Source organism: Mus caroli, unplaced genomic scaffold, assembly GCF_978045245.1.
Source record: "Mus caroli unplaced genomic scaffold, Mus_caroli_1 scaffold_3, whole genome shotgun sequence".
Classification (NCBI taxonomy): Eukaryota; Metazoa; Chordata; class Mammalia; order Rodentia; family Muridae; genus Mus; species Mus caroli.
Window position 1 is genome coordinate 7,570,877 of NW_028227258.1, and position 25,350 is coordinate 7,596,226.

At 43.0% G+C, this 25,350-nt stretch overlaps 2 protein-coding genes across 14 annotated transcripts in view; both read right to left on the reverse strand.

The window, feature by feature from the left end:
• Positions 1–18,470, reverse strand: part of Zzz3 (zinc finger ZZ-type containing 3) — a 64,925-nt gene extending 46,455 nt beyond the window's left edge. For 4 of the 8 annotated variants that reach the window (XM_085835384.1, XM_085835391.1, XM_085835390.1 and 1 more), the window contains exon 1: positions 17,738–17,940. The gene's annotated coding sequence lies outside the window, so the exon portion shown is untranslated. Of the gene's footprint in view, positions 1–17,341; positions 17,594–17,737; positions 17,941–18,340 lie in introns of those variants that run through there. The other 4 variants (XM_085835386.1, XM_085835385.1, XM_085835389.1 and 1 more) reach the window with 2 other exon arrangements.
• A 2,588-nt stretch (positions 18,471–21,058) lies between these two features.
• The window catches only part of Usp33 (ubiquitin specific peptidase 33), a 46,619-nt gene continuing 42,327 nt past the window's right edge, over positions 21,059–25,350 (reverse strand). For all 6 annotated transcript variants that reach the window (XM_021157261.2, XM_021157259.2, XM_085835393.1 and 3 more), the window contains 3 exons: positions 24,327–24,429; positions 22,668–22,736; positions 21,059–22,173 (listed from right to left, as the gene is read on the reverse strand). In XM_021157261.2, coding sequence (XP_021012920.1) covers positions 22,016–22,173; positions 22,668–22,736; positions 24,327–24,429 — 330 coding nt within the window. In that variant the 3' untranslated portion in view covers positions 21,059–22,015. The remainder of the gene's footprint in view (positions 22,174–22,667; positions 22,737–24,326; positions 24,430–25,350) is intronic.

Sequence of the window (25,350 nt, forward strand, 5' to 3'; positions counted from 1 at the left end):
CCTCTGGTCAGAGTAAATAGAGTAAAAATTGACTGCTACCTGAAACTAAATTTTCTATTTAAATTGGTTAAATAAACTAAAAATCTGATTTTTTAAAAGTATGGAAATTATTTTAAACTTTACAAACAAGACAGATACTGAAGGACAGTGGTCAGTAAACAAAACTAACAATACCTACATGTGCCCTGACACCTGTTGGAGCAGGCAGTGACAGCAAGTACAGTGGCTTTCCAGAGTTAAGAGCATTGGCAGAGTTTGGGGAGGTTGTGCTAGCTGGGGCCCCCAAAATGAAGCACCAGAGCAGATAACAATACCAAATGGGGAACAAGAGTGTAGAAAATCTACTAAGGTATTCTCTCCACTTTGACCTGAGAATAGTGCTAATCAGAACCTTCCCTGTAGAAGGCCTCATCTATTAAAAGTCTTCTTGGGGCAAGGCATGCGCACAGGATGAACACTTTCCCATGCCACTTCAAAGGCTGGACCAGCAAGGGAGGGAGGGAGGGAGGGACTGAAACCTCATCTGTGCATTAAGTCCAGACTCTTCTCCCAAATTCCACCCCATACTTTTACATGAAGAGTTGAACATGACAGTCAGACCCAAATTATGATCTTTACATCTGGATCACAAAGAGCAGTGCTCTCCTCTTCTGTCCCTCTGTGGCAGAAAATGGTACATACCCAGTACTGACAACTAGCTTGGACTCAGAGAAAAGTAAAATACCAGAGCTGGGCAGGCAGTGAGAGATGGCAATATTCTCAACTGGAGAGTACTACAACCTTATTTTTTAAGCTTTTTTCACCTTTGGAATAAAGATTAGTTTTTTAAACATACTTATAAAACATACTAAGAAAATGAACAAATCAGATCATGAATATTGGTGTTCCCTCTTAAATCCATCTCATTTTCTGCCATTTCTACTTCCTAAAAGTAACTACTAGACATTTAACATCAAATTGGTTTTTGTCAAATTTTGAATTTTACATAAGGTTATGTGATGTATCACAAATATCAACATATTTCAATAGGGATGGAAACTACTTGGCTTTTGCATCTCTACCTAACTCCAGTCTAAATCTCTCCAGTAGTTAACTGTCAGTTTGCTTCTGTTACTGTAATAAACTATCCTGACAAAATAAACTGGGAGGAGGGGGTGTGGAGAGGGGAGAGGTTTGCTTTAACTCCTAATCCCAGGTTGCAGTCCATCACAGTGGCAGAAGTCAGAGTAAGAGGAACTTGAAATAGCTCGTCAGATCCAGCCACAAGCAGAGAGAGAATGAATACATGGACGCTTGCTTATGTCAACTCAGTTTCTCTACTCATACAGCTCAGGATCCCCTACCTAGGGGGTCCTTTCCAACAGATCTGCTTACAAGACAACTCGCCCCCACCCCGCCCCGCCCCCGACAGTCATATCCACAAGACGATCTGATCAAGACTATCTCTCAGGACAATCTCTTCTAGGTGGCTCAAGACTGGGCCAAGTTGAAAATTCAAGCTAACCATCCACTAACTCATTAAAAACACAAGCCACAAGTTTTCAAACACAGCTGCGTATCAGAATCACCTAATGAAGAAAAAGAGAAGTCTATAGTACACAAGTGTGGAATTTAATCTAAGTATAATATACTTTTGTAATTTTATAATTTCTATGTTTATATGAAGTACAGGTTTGTATAAAGAAAAGTGCACAAAGCCATGTAAGGTGGCACATGCCTATAACCCCGGTCCTCAGGAGTTTCATGCAGAATAAGAAGTTCAAGGCCGGTCTAGGTTATATAATGAGATCTTTAGAAGTTATTAAGGGTAGTGGGAACAAGCTATAAAATAGGAAAAGACATTTAAGAATGATGCCAATAAGGTTGAAATCTAGTGGACAGAGAGTAAAATATCGTAAAATAAGGCTTCAGTTTGTCAGGCACCACACTAGAAAAGGCTTTCTAGGCTACGGTAGAAATCTCTTCTGTATTTGACATGGTTTACTTCTCAAATGCTATTTTGAAGGCTTATTTATTATACAGAATTTTAAAGAAAGAACACAATCTAATAAATACTTTTCAAAGATTATATTGGCTACTGTATGAATTGGAGCTCATGCCTAATAGGAAAGGAACAATGCATATAAGAAGAAATAGCAAGTTTAGAAAAAAATGGCATGATTCAATATATTTTTGGTTATGATTCAATCTATCACTCATTTATATCCATTCAACAAATATTAACTGGGACCAACTGCATTCTCAGCAGTGTTTTGGGCTTTGCAAATGTAAAGAGCAAATTTCATGCTTTCACAATGCTTATACATCATATATAAGAAAACATGTTATATATTATCAGATACTTCTGGTAGATATTGTGTATGCTATAGTGTCACAAACTGAATAAAATGTGTTCTTGTTTGAGACAGGATCTCTCTACAAATAACAACAGGGTAGCAAGAAAGACTGAGGAAGAAGAATGTACCAAGGAGGTCCCTCTAATGTGAACTCAATCTGCAATCATGCAGAGTTTGCTGGGCCACAGTAAGGCTGCAGATCTCCTCATAAGAGAGGAGCACTGGGAAACCTCTGATCAAGAAAACGGTAACAGGGTTCAACACTTTAAAGTGGTGGCCAGACTGTGGTCTGAAAAATGAACTGTGCACATCAAAGAGTAGAAAAAAGTGGAAGGTGGCTTTACAAGGTCAGTACTGCCAGGGGAGAAATAATGGCCAAGTTTTCAGTGGGAGAGGCAAGAAATTACACACTTCAATTTAGATTTCAAAGGCAATCCTAATAGAACTAAGGCACTGGGTATGTTAAGAGCAAATCCAAGACTGTAAACTATTCTGCCTGGGCAGTGAGTATCCTGGGCCTGCTCTTACAACTATACTGTAATTTCGTTACTGAAGGTTCCCCTAAGACTAGGTGGCAGCGTTAGTCTTTCCCTCCTAAACTTTAGGTCTATATTGAAAACTATCTGCCAGTATGAATACAAACTCCAAATTATATTAAAACTCCAGTGCCACCTTCCTTTCCAGATCTAATACCGATTTGGTTCCACTTTCCTAAGTGTGTGAATGGTTGGCATTACAAAGCACCCTCTGTTTCAAACTAAGACCCTAGGAAGTGACCACCTGGGAGAATGACTGACTTTCTGTACATGTGTGGGTACTAACATGCCACAATGTCTGCTTCTACACGGGTCCCAGGGATTAAACTAAAATGTCAAACATGGAAACAGATGCCTTTTGTGGCTAACCCATCTCGCCAGACCAAAATAACTTTTTAAACGTTTTTTTTCCTGCCACCCAACCTACTCAACACCACACACATACTCAAGCTAACTTTATACTTGTTAGGTGGCATCTGTCACAAAGTAAACTGCTGTTCCGGTTTGAGACAGAGTCTCTCTAGGTAGCCCAGGTTGTCCTCAAGCTTACTCTTCTTTCCTGGACTCCAGGCCGGAAGCTTACAGGCATGTTCCACCATGCCCAGCTTCGGAAGAAAGCAATCAAGTTTCCTTTCCTGCAAAGGTCAGTTCTCCTGAGATAGACCTTCAGGCTATCAATGACTTTGTCACCATCATTTTCTGTATTCCTCAAGTGTCTTCAGGCTCCTGGGGAGGTTTATATCTGAACACACTTAGACCTTTGGTGAGAATGAGAAGAGTCTTTCACATCCTTTTCATTTTAGTAAAAGGATTTATGGCTGTTTCTACCAACATTCACATGAGCCTGTGTATTAGATAATCAGCACTTTGAGCTCTTCAGGGCTGAGGCAAAGCCTGTTCTAAGGGTCCTCTGTAACCTCTCCAGCTCACCACTGCCAGTTTACCAGCCAACGCCTCCAACCTCAAGCAAACTACCCTCAGCCCCCCAGGCCTTTAATATTTCTCACTCCAATTTATCCTGCATGGGTTATTTCTGTAGCTTTCTCTACATAAAATGCCTCTCATCTAAGAAATCTCATTCTACTCTTTTCTATTTCATAATACCAAATATTACTGTTTCCTGCCAGTTGAGATGCCCCAACAGAAAAAGATGCTCGCCTGCACCCCACCTACTGGCAGGAGGAAAACTTGTGCTGTGACTTCCACTCACAAACTGTCTCACCCACCACACTCTCACAAAAAGATTTAAATAATTATTATACACATGTATTCTAGATCTCAGTTAATATACATCACAATTCCTCGTTTTCTGCTAAGTCACACTGAGTTAACTTGACATGGCTCAAGGTCAGAGAGCATGTAACCTAAGAGAGAACTTTTATATGGTGGGGCTGGAGACTTCAGTCTGAGTTCCCTCAATCTCTCGAACCCCAGGTAAGCAAAACCCTCTACCCACAGGCTTGCCCCGCCCCGCCCCCAGATGATGGCCTAGCCTTCCATCACACCCATATCACTTTCTCTAGCAAGCTTTCTAAGGGTTAGGTCTCCTCCCTCACTACGATGCTGCCTTCTCTAGGGTCACGCCATGGTACCTCCTCCTCAGATTCCTCCTAGAAAGCTCTAGGAAAGAAAAAATAGGGTCTCCCTCAAATCACTCGAATACCCCTGTACCAATCAACATGTGAACTGCAGCAGCTTAACACGTTAGATGGGAATTGGGAGATGTCTGTCATCCTAGCATTCCTGGAGCTGAGGGAGGATTTGCTAAGAGTTTGAGGGCAGCCTAGTCTAATATATAGTGTGAGAGAGACCCTGTCTCAAAATGAGTAAACACTGGGGAGGTGGCTCAGTGAGTAAAGGTGCCTGCCATCAAGCCTGATAACCTGAGTTTGATTCTTGGGACATAAATGGTGAAAAGAAACAACAGGTACCATGGCACAGGTGGTATATGCCCACTTGCACATGTGTAGGTGCACATACACTTCCTAAGAACATGAATCATCTCATGCACTGTACACACTGCCTTCCATATCCTCTGAGTATTTTCATCTTAGTGATAAGAAAGCTCAAGTCCTTTGTGTAATGTCTCAGTGCCAGTTGGATTAAAGCAGAAATGTGAGCCCAGGAAAGCTTGTCACTGTTACAGACAACTTAGAGAATGGGCTTAGTGAAATTTAATTGAGCTGCTTAGAAGCCCATTAAATTAATTAAATTCCCACCCAGTATTATGTGCAGCAAACTTCGATAAGAGGTTGACTTCTGGCTAGTTACTGAAACCATGATAACCTCTATTTTCAAAAACTTTGGAATATGGTTGGTGTCTTAGTTAGGGTTTTACTGTTGTGAAAAGATACCATGACCAAGGCAAGTCTTATAAAAAACAACATTTAATTGGGGCTGGCTTACAGGTTCAGAGGTTCAGCCCATTATCATCAAGGTGGGAGCATGGCAGTAACCAGGCAGGCATGGCGCAGGCAGAGCTGAGGTGAGATCTGTGTCTTCATCCAAAGGCTGCTAGTAGAAGACTGACTTCCAGGCACCTAAGGTGAGAGTATTAAACCCACACCCACAGTGACACACCTACTCCAGCCAGGCCACACCTACTCCAACAAGGCCACAACTCCAAAAGGTGCCACTCCCTGGACCAAGAATATACAAACCATCACAGTTGGGAAAAGAACAAAAATGAGACAAAGCTATAACAATTAAATAGAAGATGGTATTAATACTAAAACTGACCTTTAAGTACAGAAAATTTCTATTGAATTAAAAAATGTTAAAGAAGCAAAAGTGAGTCATATGTTTCATGTTTCAATAAGAAACACAATAGCGTACAAACAAAAAGCACTTCTGTGAGCTGGGGTGCAGCCCAGCACTAAGGAAGCTACTAGCATGTACCAAACCTAAGTTCAATCCTTAGCAACTGTAAAGCTTTTCTAATCAAAATTTCTACATTAAGTACACAAAACAAAAAAGCCAAAGTAAGCACTACTGGTCCCAAGTTGTCCCCTTTCCCCACACCCCGCAGAACTCAGTAACAAGTAGCACCCCATTTCTAGTACCTACTACAGGTAACAGACACCTGTGCATTTGTCACCCCTGTAGCCCCACTAAGCACACTCGGGTTCCTCAATAGTTCTCAGATTCTGCTTTTGACGCATCAAAAACTTCCCCTTAATAATATAAAAAAGGAAGCTAATAAAATATAATAAAACAAAAATAACAAGCTGGGCAATGTTGGCACACGCCTTTAATCCCAGTACTTGGGAGGCAGAGGCAGGTGGATTTCTGAGTTTGAGGCCAGCCTGGTCTACAGAGTGAGTTCCAGGACAGCCAGGGCTACACAGAGAAACCCTGTCTCAAAAAAACAAAAAAAAAAAACAACAAAAAAGTCATTATTATTACAAGTTCTTAATCCTATGTGCCTATGTGTCTGTGATTACACATGGTGTTATCTGTGGCTGTGAACTGTGATGTTGGTACTGAAAAATCAAACTGGGATTCTCTGAGGAGGCAGGAAGAACCAGTCACCTCTCTAGTTCTTCCCTAAACTCACCTTCCTAAAATAGCTTTCAGAAGGAAGGCCAACATTGCAAATGCATATCAGCCAACATGGAATCCTACTGGTCCAGCCTGTTACTTCATCTGTTTGAGGTGCTGTTTCATGGTTTTGTGTGGTTTTGTAGGTCACTTTGTAACCCTGGCTTGCCTGGAACTATCTCCTCATGTAGATGAGGCTAGCTCTGCCTCCCAAGAGCTCAATGCAAACCAAAGGCAGCAGCACCACCCTCACCTAACAAAGTTACAGAGTTTGCAGGTCACTCACACACTTTCCTAAACTCAGATGTTGTCGCTTTCAGTAATGTATGCTGAGGGTTATCTATCAGTACTGATGGCTCATACTATTCAGTCATTGCCTATCTTTTCACTCAACTTTCGGAAATCCATTTTTCTGAGAACGACTATAACTGCAAAGGGACACAGGCACTACTTATTAACTGAAACACTCAGTCTATAGCTGTGAGTGGTGTGGAAGAACATGAGCTTTGGGGTAACAGGCCACTGTGTGACAAACTACAAACCTCCGTGTCTACAGCAGTAAGCAGAACCAGCAGTACTCACAAGCCTTTGTGGTGCAGATTCCAACTAGAACACACTAAGTTTATTTATAAGGAAGCTACAGCTTTGAGACATAGGAATTTGCTTAAACATACAGAGCTAATAGGGCTAGAGTCAGAATTTAAATTCAGGTTTCAAACCCATGTGCATACTATACCACCCAAACTATAAAACTATAAAAAGGGCCGACTGCCCACAAACAGGTGTTCAATCATGGCCAATTCCAAATTCTTCAGTGGTCAAAACCCATGCTACATCAGCAACTCTCTTAAACTTAAAAAACAAACAAACAAACAACCTTTTATTTGGGGCTGAAGCTATGTCTCTGCAGTATAAGAAGAGCACACTAGCTGTTCTTCCAGAACACCCACATGGCCGCTCATAACCATCTGTGAATTCAGATGCAGAAGATATCGTCTTCTGGCCTCTGTAAGCATTACATGCAAGTGATGCTCAGACATACACACAGGCAAAGAACACACACACAGTATGAATAAAGGGAAAATAATTTTTTCACAAGCGTATTCTGTGCTTGAGTGTTTGGCCTGCTGCCTGCACTGGTCAGGCGAGGGGGGTGGGTGCCAGGCCCCCTGGAGCTGGGGTTAGGGATGACTGTGATAGAGATGGTAGCTAGAAAGTGACCCAGGTGTGCAGCCCTGGTACAAGAGCAACACCTGAGTCTTCCGCCAGTCTCCAGGGTTTCTCTGTGTAGTCCTGGCTGTCCTGGAACTCACTCTGTAGACCAGGCTGGCCTCGAACTCAGAAATCCGCCTGCCTCTGCCTCCAAAGTGCTGGAATTAAAGGTGTGCGCCACCACGCCCAGCTCCAGTCTCCATTCTTTTCAACTTTTAATTTACTAGCAAAACCAAAAGTGTAGCTATAAGAATTTTTATTAGTAGTATATTGTTGTTTATTTAATTCACAAACTAAATCTTAAAATTATGCCAAACATTTTCTTCAAATACTTCAGTGTTAAGGAGCCCCTTGCACTGAAGCATGACAGAAAACAAAGAAGGAGCCAAGCATGGCAGAGTCTGCCTGGAGCCCTCAATAACTCTGGAAGCAGCTCCAGCACAGCTAGCATCTGCTATAAAGGCCTGTCAACACATCTTCCATAAACAGATATTTAATGTTGACACAAAAATGACCTAAGCTTGACACCTGAACATACAGGACCTTGGGCAAGGCCTCACTCCCTAGACAGAGCCAGAGACTCTCAAAGAGAACAGTTTACAATAGGGGCTGGAGAGATAGATTAGTAGTTAAGGTTAAGGGTACTGACTGCTCTTCCAGAGGACCTGGGTTCAATTCCCAGCATCCACATGGTATCTGATACCCTCTTTGGCTTCCAGGACCAGGTATTCATACACATAAAATAAAGCTAAGAAAAAAAAACTATTAACAGTAAAGATAACCTATTTTCCCATTACCTGTGGGACTAGACTTCTAGTTTAACAATTATAATCCTATTAGATGCTTCAAGGGCAAACCAGTGATAAGATAGTAACATTCAATTAAACCAAAGTCCTACAAAAGCCAGGGCCTCAGCTAGGAGAAGCCACAGGCATGTGCTCCACACTCCAGGGTACCTTGCTTTGCTTTCTTCTGGGTATCTCTTTTTGGCCTCTCTCACACTGAAGCCTCTGTTGAAATAAACTATCTTTAATCAAATTTACAACTGTTTCATTAGCTAGTCCTGAAATTCCTGAACTCGGTGTCGGAGCTACAACCCATGGTTCAGTGGGGAGCTCCTCAGGTGGCTGTGCCTGTCTCTCTGCCCTAAACACTGACCATGGCAGTTCTGTCACCTCAGCGAGGTATATGGATGGCTGACAAAGAACACCCTGACCTTGAGGTTAGTCTGGGTGCCTAGAGATACCTTGTCTTAAAAATCAAAACAACAAAACTCAAACCAAGCATGATGCAGTGGTACACACCATGATCCAGCATTTGGTCATTTGGGGCAGAAAGATTTTCTGTTCAGAACCATCTGGGATTAGCTAATGAAATCCTGCCTCAAAACCAAAGTAAAACAAAACAACCTTTGAAGTGGTTTATGAAGCATAGCAAACCACAAGAGCCTGTGCCTTATAGTTACAAATTAATCAAAACTTCTTTGTTCAAAGGCAGCTAACAGAAAAGTATGCAAGTAGCTAAGGTCAGTGGCAAATGCTCTGACTATTCAACAACGCCAGCTTTTGTGGGCCAAGCAGCATTGGAATCTCAGCATTTGAGAGGTGGAGGCAGAAGGATCGGGAGTTCAAAGTTATCCTCAGCTACATAATGAGCTTGAGACCATCCTGGGCAAATGAGGCATATACAAGACAGACAGACAGACAGATGGACAGACGGACAGGGACACACGCACAGGCCCCTGCAAAAGGCATTTATTGATGCACTATAGATGAATAGAAGCCTATTTGCTCAAGACCCAGGGCTTCATCACTAGTAACACACAAGCACATACATTTATTTATCAAGAATGCTAACTAACTAACAATCACAACTCACTGTCCTCCATTACCCATAGCATAATGTTCTCCTAAATGTCCCGGCAAAACCAGAGCTCAGCAATTAAGAAAGCTTGAAATAAGTGTAAAACCACAGTAACAAATCTTTCTCAACAATTTTAAATTTTAAAAAGCAGCCGGGCGATGGTGGTGCACACCTTTAATCCCAACACTGGGGAGGCAGAGGCAGGCGGATTCCAGCCAACCTGGTCTACAGAATGAGTTCCAGGACAGCCAGGGCTATACAGAGAAACCCTGTCTCAAAAAACAAACAAACAAAGCGAAGTGGTAGAATATATAGAATTTTTGCTAAGAAAGTTTCATTTATATCATTCAGTCAGAAAGAGATACCAACTGGGTAAGGGTCTCAGGTAATTCACATTTGTATAGCAGTTTACAATGTGACTTTATAATCTGCACACTACTAGGTACCTAAACATTCTGAATGGAGAACAGCTTTAATTTAAATTAGGTCTTTTCTTAGTGGAATCTTCCAACAGACTTTATAATAACTGAAGATTCTACAAACAACCCCCAAACTGACACAAGAATCACCAGTACCTGCGGAATTCCAAGAATGTAAAGCAAGCAACCAAATGAAGAGGCACTAACTAGTCCGGAATGCTCAACTCAAACCTTTAACACAAAATGAAGTTGGAGTAGCTGAGGTACTGGTGTAAGGTGTTAATGACCAAACTAAAACTGTGCGGCTCTTAAACGACGCTAAAACAAGTCTATTCTACCAGTGCAATGCAGCTTTTCTTTGGCTGCTCTCCTACTTCTTGAACTGGAACATTCGTGAGAGAACTATCTGAGTTAGTGCTGAGATCCCTATACTTCCTCAGGCCACAAAACGAAGTGGAGATAAAACAGATGATTCTCACAATGTTGAGTAAAAAAGCTAAACACAATAAAGCACATGTTGCAAGATTCTATGCTGAGAAGCAAACAAGATATCACATGTCCGGGGTTTCCCTGGGGTAAGGGAAGGATGATTAATAGCTAGGAGGATGGGTTTCCCATTCTATGCAAAGCCACTCTGCTGTGCATTTGGGAAAATTCTCCATGCTTATGACACTTAACCACCTTTACAAGTTTAAAAAAATCATGGCAAAGACAAAACAAAATCTCTCCCAAAGCAAGGAAACATTACTGTAAAAACAACACAAGTTTATATTTGGTGGGAACAGTTCAAGTTAAGAACTCTAAGTGTATTAAATGTATGGGGGTGGGGGTGGGAGGAGACTACATGGTAGAGCACTGACCTAGCATGTAGGAGGCCTGGTGGGTGGGAAGATGTTAGGTCTGGAGTGAAGAAGCTTAGAGTCAGTACAGAAAAGCATTACAGTTCTAAGTGTGGAAGCACAGGCTCCCAATCCTAGCACTTAGGGAGAGGATGAAGGAGGTTCAAGAATTTAAAACCAACCTTATGGGTACTGTAGCAAGTTCAAGGCCAGCCTAGAATACATGAGACACTGTCTGGACAGAGTAAGGGACAGTGTGCATGCATGTGTTGGAGATGGAATGAATATAAAAAGAAACAAAATGACTGTTCCTAGGCATGGTGGAGAAGAAAATTTATATACATAGTCAGGCAGAGACATCTGGGAGCATCCAGGGTGAACATAACCCTGAGCGGGGCCAGCGAGGAGTTGGGGGGAGGGCAGGAGACAGAAGACCAGGAGACCAAGAGGGTAAAGGGCATACAAAAAGACGGGTAACCAAAATGACTAGGTTCTATCAGGAAGGACAGCTAAAGGTGGAAGGGCTGAAGAAGTTTAGGGTATGGGACAGAGTATGAAGATGGCCACACTCTGTGACCTGTAGGGACAGGAGGCTGATGAAAGAACATTAAGGACAAAGTCGGCTTTAAAGTGTTAAATAGGCACCTCAGCTTGCCATTTGTACTGGGTTTCTGAGACCTAACGGAAGTAATCACAAAGTTCTTAAAGAGATATTAATAAAGTAATTTCACACAACACAGATCTTTTCTAAGAAAGTAATCTTGACAATACAGCCATGTAAATGAACCCAAAGAATAATCTCTTCATTTATGAAATTCATAAACTTGATTTCTAACTGCTAAATTAGAAGAAAATCAAACTTAGGCTAGGGAATTTAGCTGAATGCTAGGTACAGCACTAGGATGTACAAGGTACAAAGGTTGACCCTAAGTACAAAAAGAAAAGGAAGGAGAGGAGGGAAAAAGAAAGAGTGTAACAGGGTCTATTTATTGAACTTCTAATCAACTAGAAGACAACTAAATGGGCCATCAAGTCTAACAATCTGAATTCAATCTACCTGGTAGATCCAGGTAGAACCAGCCAACTGCCCTGAAACTGTCGAGTAACATCTCCATAACAAGACCCCCCCCCTCTCTCTCTCCCTCTCCCTCTCTCTCTCTCTCTCTCTCTCTCTCTCTCTCTCTCTCTCTCTCTCATGAAGGGCTGCATGGGAGTACTTGGGTTACCAACGACTTTGAAGACATAGAAAATCTCTATTATGTTACCAATGACTGAGTTCACTTTTCTCAATAAATGTTAGATGAGGAAATGTAGTGTTTAAAAACACTAGGCTTAAAAAAGACAAGACACAAAGCCACAAAGAAACCTCATCTTGAAAAGCCAAAATAAAACAAGACATAGTGGGACACACCAATAGACCCATCTCTTGGGCGGTGGAGGAAATAGAGCTCTAGGCCAGCCTCCTGTGGAAGCTCTGCCTCAAAACACAAGAAGGCAAAACAAAGAATTCTCACCTGAGGAATACCGAATGGCAGAGAAGCACCTGAAAAAATGTTCAACATCCTTAATCATCAGGGAAATGCAAATCAAAACAACCCTGAGATTCCACCTCACACCAGTCAGAATGGCTAAGATCAAAAATTCAGGTGACAGCAGATGCTGGCGAGGATGTGGAGAAAGAGGAACACTCCTCCATTGTTGGTGGGATTGCAAGCTTGTACAACCACTCTGGAAATCAGTCTGGCGGTTCCTCAGAAAATTGGACATAGTACTACCGGAGGATCCAGCAATACCTCTCCTGGGCATATATCCAGAAGATGTCCCAACCAGTAAGAAGGACACATGCTCCACTATGTTCATAGCAGCCTTATTTATAATAGCCAGAAGCTGGAAAGAACCCAGATGCCCCTCAACAGAGGAATGGATACAGAAATGATGGTACATTTACACAATGGAGTACTACTCAGCTATTAAAAAGAATGAATTTATGAAATTCCTAGCCAAATGGATGGACCTGGAGGGCATCATCTTGAGTGAGGTAACACAATCACAAAGGAACTCACACAATATGTATTCACTGATAAGTGGATATTAGCCCAAAACTTAGGATACCCAAGATACAAGATACAATTTGCTAAACGCATGAAACTCAAGAAGAATGAAGACCAAAGTGTGGACACTATGCCCCTTCTTAGAATTGGGAACAAAACACCCATGGAAGGAGTTATACAGACAAAGTTTGGAGCTGTGATGAAAGGATGGACCATCTAGAGACTGCCATATCCAGGGATCCATCCCATAATCAGCTTCCAAACGCTGACACCATTGCATACACTAGCAAGATTTTGCTGAAAGGACCCAGATATAGCTGTCTCTTGTGAGACTATGCCGGGGCCTAGCAAACACAGAAGTGGATGCTCACAGTCAGCTATTGGATGGATCACAGGGCTCCCAATGGAGAAGCTAGAGAAAGTACCCAAGGAGTTAAAGGGATATGCAACCCTATAGGGGGAACAACATGATGAACTAACCAGTACCCCGGAGCTCTTGTCTCTAGCTGCATATGTATCAAAAGATGGCCTAGTCGGCCATCACTGGAAAGAGAGGCCCATTGGACTTGCATACTTTATATGCCCCAATACAGGGGAATGCCAGGGCCAAAAGAATGGGAATGGGTGGGTAGGGAAGTGGGGGGGGGGGGGTATGGGGGACTTTTGGGATAGCATTGGAAATGTAATTGAGGAAAATACGTAATAAAAATATTAAAAATTAAAAAATAAATAAATAAAATATGTACAACAAAATAAAAAATAAAAATAAAGGAAAAAAAAAAAAAAGACAAGACACAAAGCCACAAAGAAACCTCATCTTGAAAAGCCAAAATAAAACAAGACATAGTGGGACACACCAATAGACCCATCTCTTGGGCGGTGGAGGAAATAGAGCTCTAGGCCAGCCTCCTGTGGAAGCTCTGCCTCAAAACACAAGAAGGCAGGAAGAGGTAAAAACTGAATTATACAGTGCAGTAGGATGCTTCCCTAGGAGGCCTGAGGTCCTAGATTCAATCCCCAGTGTTGCACAAAGTGGGAGGGGTAGGACTAAATAACCAGCCTGACCTGTCGGGCAACAGTGGGTCGGTCCTCAGGGAAAGGTGTACAACTCACTTATCTGACAGGGTAGAAATCATTATACAATCCTACAGGAAGGAGGCAGAAAACAACAGAAAGGTAAGAAGTGCAGTGTCAAGCAAAAATGTCAAGTCCAGACAGCCAGTTTCAAAACCCACACACACCTTTGGGACTTTGCAATGTAGACTGATACACATATCATACTTTTTTCTAGTATGGCAGTGGTTACGGAAATGAGCCAATTCAAGTCAGATTAGATTATATTAAAGGCAGGTTTATTGGGAAGCTGCTCTCAGGCAGAGTTCACTGGCCCCAAGGACTGAGGCCAGGGAACTCGCCATAAAGAAAATGGGACAGGGAGAGAGAAAGACAGAAAGGGTGCCCCCACCGAGAGAAGAGGAATACCACAAAGTCTAGATAATATAGAGGAGAGCCTGGGGGAAGGGCTGGAAAGTTCAAGGTCGGGGCAGGGTAAGGCAGGCAGGGACTGAGGGACACTGGGAGGATTTGGAGGGTGCGTAAAATGTGCACCTCAGTACCTGCCTAGAGGTCTGGAACCAAACGGTTACCAGAGTTTTAATTACAGAAAGTTATACAAAAATGTATCACAATTATACTAAATGCTGCCAAAGACATCCTAACACTCCATTGTTACTTATAGTTTAACCCCAGACAGAACTTTTATTTGAAATCAGTTTTCTCTTAAAGCCCCTGCAACAGCTTTTCACCATGTACTTTACTATAAACTGTATGAACCATTCCATGCAAGACACTTTTCTCCTCTTCCTTGATTCTCTTCTCAACCTCAAAGTAAATTACTTGTAAAAGATTGGTAATCTACAAAACTCACCACCAAAAACAGTTTGTAGAACAAAGTTCTTTTGTTGTTTTTGAGGACTGGTTTCTCTGCAGAGCTGCCCTTGAACTCAATCAGTAGACCAGGTTGGCCTCATATGCAGATCCCCCCCCCCCCCACTCCCAAGTGCTGGGTTTAAAGTCCTGCACCACCACCTCCAAAGGAGAATCTCTAACCCACACAACAAACCAATCATTATTATGCAAATTTTAGGTGGATAGCTTTGCAGAAACAATTGAAAAGTGTGACTTCCAAATGATTGCTGATTTTTCTTTTTCTCCCTTACGTATGTGACATTGGGTTTCACTCATACCCAGGATGGCTTTGAACTCACTATGTAGGCATTAAAGCTGTTTAGTCTAAAACTCAGTAATGCTCCTTCCTCACTCTCTGCATGCTGGGTGTAAAAGCATACACTACCAAATCCAGCTCCATAGATTATGAAGGAATCCACAGAATGTCACTCACCTGCTGACCTGCAGTACAAGTGGTATCTAGTGTCATCTGAAGGTGACCTATACAACAGTCTAAGAGACATTTAAGAGTTGGGTATCTGTGGTACACTCTATTCACAACCCTTTAAAGTCAGAGGTGGAAAGGAGTTCAAAGCCAGGAGTTCAAAGCCAGCACAGTCTGCATACAGACAGCAGGCTAGCCAGGCTATACAGTAAGAGCCTGTCCCAAAACAAATAGCCCCTCTCCCAAAAGAACAACTAACTTGTCTCTCCTACTCTTTCCTAACTGATCAATTCAAGGTCAACGGACTTGCCTACCCGGACCTCTCTGCATCCCTAACTTTAACATGTATAGCTCCACTGTCAGCCTATATTCCTTTCATCTTCTCCATATTATAACTCAACATGTCTGTCCTCAATCTTCCTACCAGCACAGACTAATTTAAAAAGCAAACAAGGACGGGTGTGGTGGCACACGCCTTTAATCCCAGCACTTGGGAGGCAGAGGCAGGCAGATTTCTGAGTTCGAGGCCAGCCTGGTCTACAGAGTGAGTTGCAGGACAGCCAGGGCTGCTCAGAGAAAAGACCACTGGAGTCCTGTGCAATTACTTTTTAATGCACCCTGTCTAGTAAATATATAAATGGTGACTGCCTGCTGCCTCTCAATTCTAGAGGATCACTAAGTTCCAGTACAGCATGAGCTACATTACCTAGCTTTTTGAATTTTTAAATAGAATTCTATCACTGCTATGTTTTTTCAGAGGAGTAATGACAAAAATGACACTTAGTGCTCCTAATGTAAGCAGATGTTTGTATTAATTACTGGTGTTTATCGTTCTAGTGATTGGATTAAACTGCTACTCTGAGGGGATAGAAGAGACACCTTAGCAGCTAAGAGGTGCTAAGAGCTAAGCTCTTCAGAGGATCCTCTGGTTCCAAGCACCCACATAGCAGCGCACAACAACCACCTGTAACTCCAGGCACGGTTGACAATCCTTTTCTGACCCTCAAGGCCTCCTTGACCACAACACATAAATAAGCATCTTTTTAAAACTCAGGGTCAAAATTTTAAAAGAACTAACATCCATAGGTATGTTTTTGGTTTAGAATGCATAATTGATACTTACATAAGTATTAAAAATTATAAAACTGTAAGTTTCCTTAAATCTTTGTTTTAAAAGAACTTTCTGTGTGCAAAGCTACCAGCACCCTAGAACATTTCCACTGCAAAAACAAACAAAAGCTCTATTATTGGAGCTATTAGATACTTTCAGTATATACTACCAAGTTATCTACACTTGAGTCCTGACAACAGATCTAACACTATATAATTTTATCTAGTGGATAATTTGCTGCTTGTAAATGCTATGAAAGTTTATTACCAAATCAGCCCTCCAACTTAGCCCTGACAACTTAGGACAAAGCACGGACCACAAAATGATCAGGTTCAGGGTAGAAAACTGAGAAGTTTGTAAAACAGAATAAAGAGCATTTTACTCTACCTTTCTGTATGTAGTTACTACACTTTCGTAGTTTCAAAGAGACAGATAGTGGTTAAGAGTGCTTGCTGCTCTGTCTTGAGGTCCAAAGTTCAGACTCTGAACAGTTTAGAAAGTCCTGTAATACCAGATCCTGGGGATCAGACACCCTCTTCTGGCTTCCACAGAGAGCTGAACGCATACAATATCCAAGATACACAGGCACATAAGTAAATGATAAAAAACTTAAAATGGTATGTGCTGGCTGTGATAGCAAATGCCATGAATCCGGGCCCACCTAGTCAGTTTTAGAGTATCCGGGGATACAGATAGTATGCCCGTCTCAGACGTAGCGAGGGGGTGGGGCGGACAGGATAACTACGAATGAATTATCTATCTAGTTTCCCGATTGTGTAGCCTCCATACTTTTGAATACAAAGAAATGAAAACGAATATGGTAAACTGACTTGTGAGTGGCTGTTCTAAGTGGAAAAAAGTGATTGACTCATGAAGACCCTTATGACCTCAAATTTAAGAAGTAGCGGGATTTTTAATTAAAACAAATCCACTACTATTTTCTGCAAAACAAAACCGGCACCCCAGAATACCAAAAATGGTAACCCCAATCCCTACCGACGTGAGTTTATCAGCACGTACAGAACAAGGATTGTATTCTGACCTCGGGTACTGTCAGGGGCGAGGGGGCCTCCCAAACACTGCCAAAAGTTGCTGTCAGCAGCCAGGGTGCCGACGAAAACTTCCCAATAGACAAGTGGGTGGCTAAATGACGCCCGGACACGAGAGATGCTATGCGTTCTGTTGGGAGACTGGGGGAAGATTCTGCAGCCACGGGCGACAGGAAAGTGGAGAGAGGGTAACTGGGCAGAGGGGGCGGCGGCGGGCGGGGCGGGCTGGCAGCGGCCGGCGGGGAGCTCTCCGCAGGTGGCGGGCGCCCGGGGGCGGGAGGAGCGCGGCGCACGACAGCCGCTCTGCACGGCCGCAGGCGACGGCGAGGCGCGCGCACGAGGGCTCCCGGCGCCCGGGCGCGCGCCCCGGCCCCTCCCCGACAACTTGCCTGCAGGAAAAGAGTTACTGGTCCCAGGGCCCCGGGAACCCGGGGCTCCGCCATCCAGCGCAACCGCTCTGCCAACCAGGTCCCGCGAGAGCCCGGAGATCTCGCGATACCGACCCGCTGGCATCTCGCGGGCGGGCGTGCGCTGGAGCCAACATGGAGGCGTGGGGGAAGCTAATCACTACTTCGGGACTTTGAACAGTGTGCTTCGTCCTGGCACTGGGAGGCCGCGGGCAGACGGGAGGAGAGGCAAGCCTTCCCCGCCCTGGATTCCTCCTCTGAGGGGAGAAGGAAGGGCGGGAAGCCAAACTCAGCCCTCTGCCGCCCTCCGGACGCCACGGAGGACCGCGCTCGACCTCAGCCGGCCTGGCCTCCGGTCACGTGGCCGTCACGTGAGCCCCGGGCGCGCGCCCCGCGCCTCCGCAGGCCTCCCCGCCCCCTCAGCCGCGAACGCGCGCGCCCGGCCCACGTGGGGGCGCCGCCTCGGCCACCCCCTCCCGGCGCTCGCTGGCTCCGAAGGGCTCCGGCCCCGCGCGCGCCTTTCCCTCCGCGCTCCGCTCCCGCCCTTGCGCCGGCCCCGCCACGCGCCCCGGGGATCCCGCTTACCTCTCGCGTGGGGCGGGCCGCTCCGGGAGGCGCCGCCCGCGTGGCCGCCGCCGGCCGCCGCACTGGCTCCAGCGCCCTCCGCCGCAGGAAGCTCCACAGCGGCGCCGCGGCGCTTCCAGGTGGGTCCCCGCCTCCCGCTCCTCCACTTCCCGCAGCAGCGGCGGCTCCTTCCGGTCCCCTCCTTCCTCGGCTCTGAGACGCTGGGAGCCGGGCACTCGGCGCGCCACCTACTGGTGGCCGCGGCCGCTGCAGCGATCCCTCCCCGGCCGGCGGGAGGATTCACCGGCCCGGCCCGCTGCGTGCTGTGATCCGCTCTACCTTCCCGGAGATGCTCGCCTCCCGACCTTGCCTGGCCCCGGGACCCGAGACCGTCGCGGCCCCGCGACGCTTTCCGCACGACGCCCCGGACTACCTCTCAGTACGCAAGCGCCCATCTCTCCAGCCTTTGCTCACCTCCCTCCCCAGGGCAGGACACTTCCCCAGCTCCACCGCGACTCCTCGGCTGTCCCATCAGAGTACACCTTCTCCACCGCTTTTATTTTCCGTACCTTTAAACAGCACTACCGGCCAAGAATGCAGTCTCTTTAAAGGCAGGGCGTCTTTTCTCTTAGCTTTTGCCCACAAATGTGTCCAGCACCAAGTATGGCTCAACCCATAGTGAAAACTGGTTATTTATGTAGCTCAGCCTGTGCTTACCGGAACTACGTGAAGCTCTGAATTCAATCCATAACACCGCCCTTCAAATATACAGTATTAGCAGTGCAGCAAAGTAATGCTCGCCTTCAGTTACAGGGGTAAGTATTTCCTCTGGGTTGATAGCACCATAGGCCACCACTTCTGAGTTGTGGGGACGCTCATGCAACCCTTTGGCTATTAGATTGTGTTCCAAAAATACCAAGTCCACTGGTAGAATCCATTAACTGGGGCTCTTCGCAACTGGGAAGTATGGCTTCAGTGCCTTTGTTTTCCTTAGCTGGAGCAGTTTTGTTTTTCCAAGGAAGTGGGTATGTGTGGTTTCTTTTCAATGGCTCGTAAGTTATTAGATCATAGAAGTGGACTTGTATTTGGTTGTCTCCAATTCAACTCAGAGTAATATCTGCTCCAAAACAAAGGACACCAGTTATACTGACAATCACACCTGCCATCTTGTGTTTTAGAGACACTGCTCTCCATTGCCTTAATTTTCCTAGTAGTGGCGTCTATAAGGCCTCACCACAGCACACCCTCCCATTGTTTTTATTGAACTGTGTTGGACTTGCAATAGGCACAGATATAAAAATAACAGGATTTCCCAGCCAGGCAATATGCTGCCTGCATAGGCTAGCTACTATTGGGATGGTCAGAATTTATCTGCTGCTGGGAGCATTGTCTAGCCAGCCACACACACACACACACTCTCGCGCACCATTATTAGACTGTGTCATCTGTTTCCAAGAGAAGTGATGGTTGTAATGATAAAGGTCCTGTCATTTACCTGGACCACCCGTGGGAATGGTAGGTACCACTGCACTAACATGCAAACTTTTTGTTTTGTTTTGGTTTTTCGAGACAGGGTTACTCTGTATATCCCTGGCTATCCTGGAACTCACTTTGTAGACCAGGCTGGCCTCGAACTCAAAAATCTGCCTGCCTCTGCCTCCCGAGTGTTGGGATTAAAGGTGTGCGCCACCACCACCCGGCACTAATATGTAAACATAAGAGAGAAACCCAACCCATACATTTGTTGGCAAAACAGGCATTTCGCTGAGGCAAGCTTCTATAGTCAAGGCTGATCTACAATACTCTCCCTGCCCTTCCCTCCCTCCATCCATATGTGTGTGTGTGTGTGTGTGTGTGTACATACACATCCTAGAACTCATTTCCTGCCTCTGCCTCACAGTACTGGAATTATAGGCTACGAAGCAAGTTTGAGGCCAGCCTGAGTTACATGAAGTTTTGGAGAGAAAGAGTTAAGAGAGAACACTCCACTGAGCTATAAGCACTCCTACTCACAGGTTGAAAAACACTTGAATAAGTCTCTCAAAAGGAATGTTAGAGTTGAAGTGTATATATCTCAGTGATAAAAAGCATTGTGGTTGTTAGCTTTGATCCTTGTAACAAAATAAGAAAAACAAGGGACAGATTTATTTTGCTCAAGTTTTAGCCCATGGTCAACTGACTCCATTGCTTTTAGACCTGTAACAAGGCAGAACATGATGGCAAAAAAAAAGCTGTTCAGCCTCAGGAAACAACTAGGAGGCACAAAGATACACAGGTCAGGGACAAGATGCAGCCTGTGTATGAGGCTGACATCCTCAGGGTGCAGCTACCTCACGACCCCCCCAGTTGGTGGTGCTTCGACACAAGAGATAGTTCATATCCAAACTAAAATAAGATAGTGTTCAGCATGTGTAACATCCGACATCAGAATGAGTGAGGGTGCTAGAGTTAGAAAATCACCATCTTTTAAATCCACAGTTGATAAGTTTTATTTATAGTTAGCTATTGTTTTGAGACAGTCTTGTTCCACAGCCCACAAACTTAGGTTCCTCCAGCCAAGCCTACTGGATACTGGGAGACAGATGCCAACCACCATGCTGCCGTTGTGAAAGAGTTTAATAAATGTTGTTATAGCAAATAACTACCTAGCTTATGCTTTCAAATGAGATATGATGAGGGCAGTAATATTAACAGACTTTACACCTCTCTAAAAGTCTATCAAATAAACTCAACATTCAGTTTACACATTTTAGAATTATTTTTATTGAATGAATTTTAACAATATTGCAAAGTCACCATGAATGCTGTCCCTCAGTCACCTGCATGTTTGTATTTGCATATAGTTGAGCTTTTGACATCACATGATCAAGCAAACAGCAGTGAATACTCTATTATTCAAAAAGACTTTATGCATTTCATTAAAAAATCATTTTGCAAGTGGTTTCAGCTTTATCAACAATCTCATTTGACACATTCCATACTTCATGCTCTCAAAATAGAAGTGGCCTAAAACTAAGGGTTTTTTTCTTGTTACTAACATTCAGGTCTACAGAACTAAAGTTTAACATTTTACATTATAAGCAGCAATAATTTACTGATATCTGGTAACAAATTCCACTGAAAATGAATACATCCCATTACATTCAAAAAAGACATTTTGTAAATTTTAATATGCAATTTTATATGCTGCAGTGCAAAAGAAGTAACACCCTACCTAATGTCTCCTGAGCTTTAGGAAATTAACAATGTTCTGACCACGACTCTCGGATTTAAAATAGGTTCATTACTATGCAAATTCATGTCAAAATATACAATTAAATTAGTTTTTTGGAGAAATGAAAAAGCTTAGCCAGTTATGATTGGTTAGAGTAATAAGAACATTTTCGAAGCCAAAGTATTTACAGTGCTACAAAGGGTTTGCTGGATCTGCCTGTAGAACAAAGGGCAGAGAACCTAGTTACGAACTGTCCCTTTTCTTTCAAAACAGTACACTGAAAGATATTCTGGTAAGTTACTTAGCATTAAATATACCAACTTATATAACATTTTAATATACCCTTCCATAATGCCCAGTACAAAGGAATAAATGAGAAAAAAAAGATGAAAATCAAGAGAATCAACATGCTTTGCGGAATGTTTTGAATGTGTGTGCATCAAGTGAGAATAACTTCTCATTAGAGCTCTGTGTCCTCAGAACTACAAAGAGCGAGTTTCTACTTCAATCTTTTCCTCTGCTTGGAGTACATCAGGGTCAACATGAACAACTGGAGGTCGGAGGATAACTTCAGGCCCCCCACCATATATAGACTGCAGGAAATTCCATGTTTCTTCTGAAATTTGACCAGAGTCTGCTCCTAAAATTGTATGTATGCAAAAAGAATGATATTTACAAACATGAATCTTAATATAGCTTTTACAGTATATCCAACAGAAATCCTCTACAGAGGACTGAGAATTCTGAAACCTTCAGATTATCAGCTTGTATGCTATAAAAAACAATATGGAGTCTGTTTCCAAATGTCTAGAGATCCACTTTCCAAGCTCCTACCCACAACCCTAAAACCTTCCTAAAAATAAGAAATTTTTACCCTTTCTTTTACTGTAAGCCTGACCATTTCTGAACTAGGTAAATAAGTTACATAATTGCTGGTTATTTTTTTTTAATAAGAACTCATTAACAAAAGTTTCAATATTAAAGCATGATGGTACACACCCGTAATACCAACAGTTGGGAGGAAAAGACAGAAAAGATCACAAGTTAAAGCCTCTCAGCTACATTCAAGGACAGCCTAGAGGCCATGACACCTTGCCTCACAACACTGAGAAATCCTGTGTTTCTTAAACTTACCTTGCTTGAGCATCACATTGCCACATTTAGTAACCGCAATCTTAGTGTTGTCGATTGGACCTGGGGGATCTAAGTCAAAAGGATAAAAAGATTATAACATGTCCACTTCCAAAAACAATGCAGCAAAGAACTACATAACTTTATACCTGAAATTACCGAGAACTAGTCAAATATCATCGGTTCTTAGTATCTTTTCAGCTTTGGAGATTTCATCTGACCCCGAACAACCAAGAAAAGTGAGATGTTGCTCAGCACCAAAGTTTAATGGAAACAATTTATTTTTAATGATTAATGTTTTATGTTGTGTACACTGGTGCTATTGTATGTGTATGTGATGGTGTCAGATACTGTGGAACTGGAGATACAGTTGTGGGTGCTGGGAATTGAACCCAAGTCCTTTGGAAGAGCAGCCAGTACTCCTAACCAGTGAGCCCACTCTCCAGTCTTCTAGAAAAACCACTTGTTTGGGAATGGTAGATCAAACTATTTCGTTACTACTACAGCCCTTTAACAAACAACTCTTTAATAAGCTTAAAAATAAAAACAAAAAAACCCTCCCAAACAGTTCCAAATTTGGTTTTTAACCAAAACATAGAATGAAATGTCCATTTTTCTTTGCATATGAAAGTACAGTACTTAATCCATTCTCAAAAGCTCCCAACAGGCATGAGGAAGAGAAATGACTAATCTTACAGAAAAATAGACATATGGTTTTAATATCTGTGATGTTTTGTTCTGCATGATACACTGTTTAAATAACATAGTTGAGGGCAGTGGGGGAAGTAAAACAAAGTATAATACCATCTGCATCTGAAATAAATCCATCACTTTGTATGCTGACTTGAAACATAAAACAAACCTACCCAAGGGATTGAAACAATATACTTTTTTTTTGCAAATAACACCATATCAAGAATATCTTATTTTTAACCATTATTATTATTAATAGCAATAGTAGTATTAAAGTAGATTCTCACTAACTAGTCCTGGCTGACCTGAAACTGGCTATGCAGAAGAGGCTGACCTTGAACTCACATAAATCTGCTTGCTTTTGCCTCCCCAGGACCAGGATTAAAGGCATGTATCATCATGCCTTTCATTCAAGTGATTATCATATATAAATATTTTTTAAAAGTCCACATTGTAGTGGATAAAGTGTAATTTTCCATTCCATGGGGTGGGGGGTTTGTTGTTGTTTTTCTTTTTCTTGAGACAGTATCTCTGTTATAGACCAGGCTGGCCTTGGACTCAAAAGATCCACCTGCCTCTAAAGTTTTTCAACATTGAGACTGTGTGTATGGAATAAGTGTGCCCGTCAGTGCCAGTGGACACTGGCGAGTGTCTGATCTTCTGGAGCTGGAGTTCCAGGTGCTAATACTCTTGCCTGCTGTAGAGACTGAGAATTGGAGTCAGATCCCTAAGAAGAAACAAGTGCTCTTAACTGCTAAGCCAGCCCATCTCTCAAAAACAAAATTTGTTCAGTTTTTTTTTTTTATTCTTGGCATGATTAATAGTGATATAGTTTATAGCAATAAGGCCATAAATAGAATGGGGGTTGCCTGACAGCATGGGTCTTTTATTGTTCACTGGTGTATATCCAATATTCATAAAATTAATAAACAAAAGAACTGGCTAATAAGCTTTCAGTTAGCCACTTACCTCCATCCTTACCCTTTACAAAACTCTCCCATTCTCTAAACCACTGCATGCTGATACAGTAAAAAGTAGCCGGGGAGTCCTCCTCTTGAAATGCTCTGTTGAGCTACAGAGAGAAAAAGTCAGGCACCTAATGTCCGGAACTCACAACCCTCTCGTGCAGTATCCAACAAGAGTATTTCTCATTTAGCTGTGAGGTAGCACTAACGGCCACACGAACTCAGCTCTGGGATGCAGTGTTGTCTATCAATAAATGACCCTAGAATAAGTCTCAAAATATAGCATACACATACACAAGAGGAGTACAGAGGAACAGGTTAAGAGATTTTTAATATACTATGAAATATGTTTGTTAAAAATCTACCACAGCCTACTTTTAAAAAAAAAGTAAAGATGAAACAAAAATTTATGCAAAAGAGATGCAACTAGGCCTCAAAAGAATAAAGTGTTTGAAATCTAATTACAGTAGTATTTCCTGTTGGGAAGCAATGCTCATATACTAGATAAGGATAGATATACCTAAATTCAGACAGATAGTTCTTTAAAACTTAAAATGTGGGAGTGGGAGGACAAGCTGCAGAAGTTAGTTCAGTCCTTTCACTATGACATCGGGATAGAACGCAGGTGAGCCTTCTTCGCACTGGATGCCACAAAACCATCTAAACAGCCCTATTTGTTCATTTTGTTTTTTTGAGACAGGGTTTCTCTGTGTAGACCAGGCTGGCCTCGAACTCAGAAATCCGCCTGTCTCTGCCTCCTGAGTGCTGGGATTAAAAGGCGTGCAACACCATGCCAGGCTATTTCTTTAAATCTAATCAAAACCCTATAGCCTTGGGGAAGGAAGTCCAAAGGGAACTGGAAAGATAGTGGGAAGGCATGGGTGTGATCCAAGTTTGCATTCATAAATGAGATTAAAATAAAAGTGATCATCCTCAGATTTGTTATTCTCTCCCTCAATGGCTTTTTGTTTTCTAGGTAAGTTATTTACCATTGAGCTATATCCCCAGTGCCAAAGACTTTCTTTTTA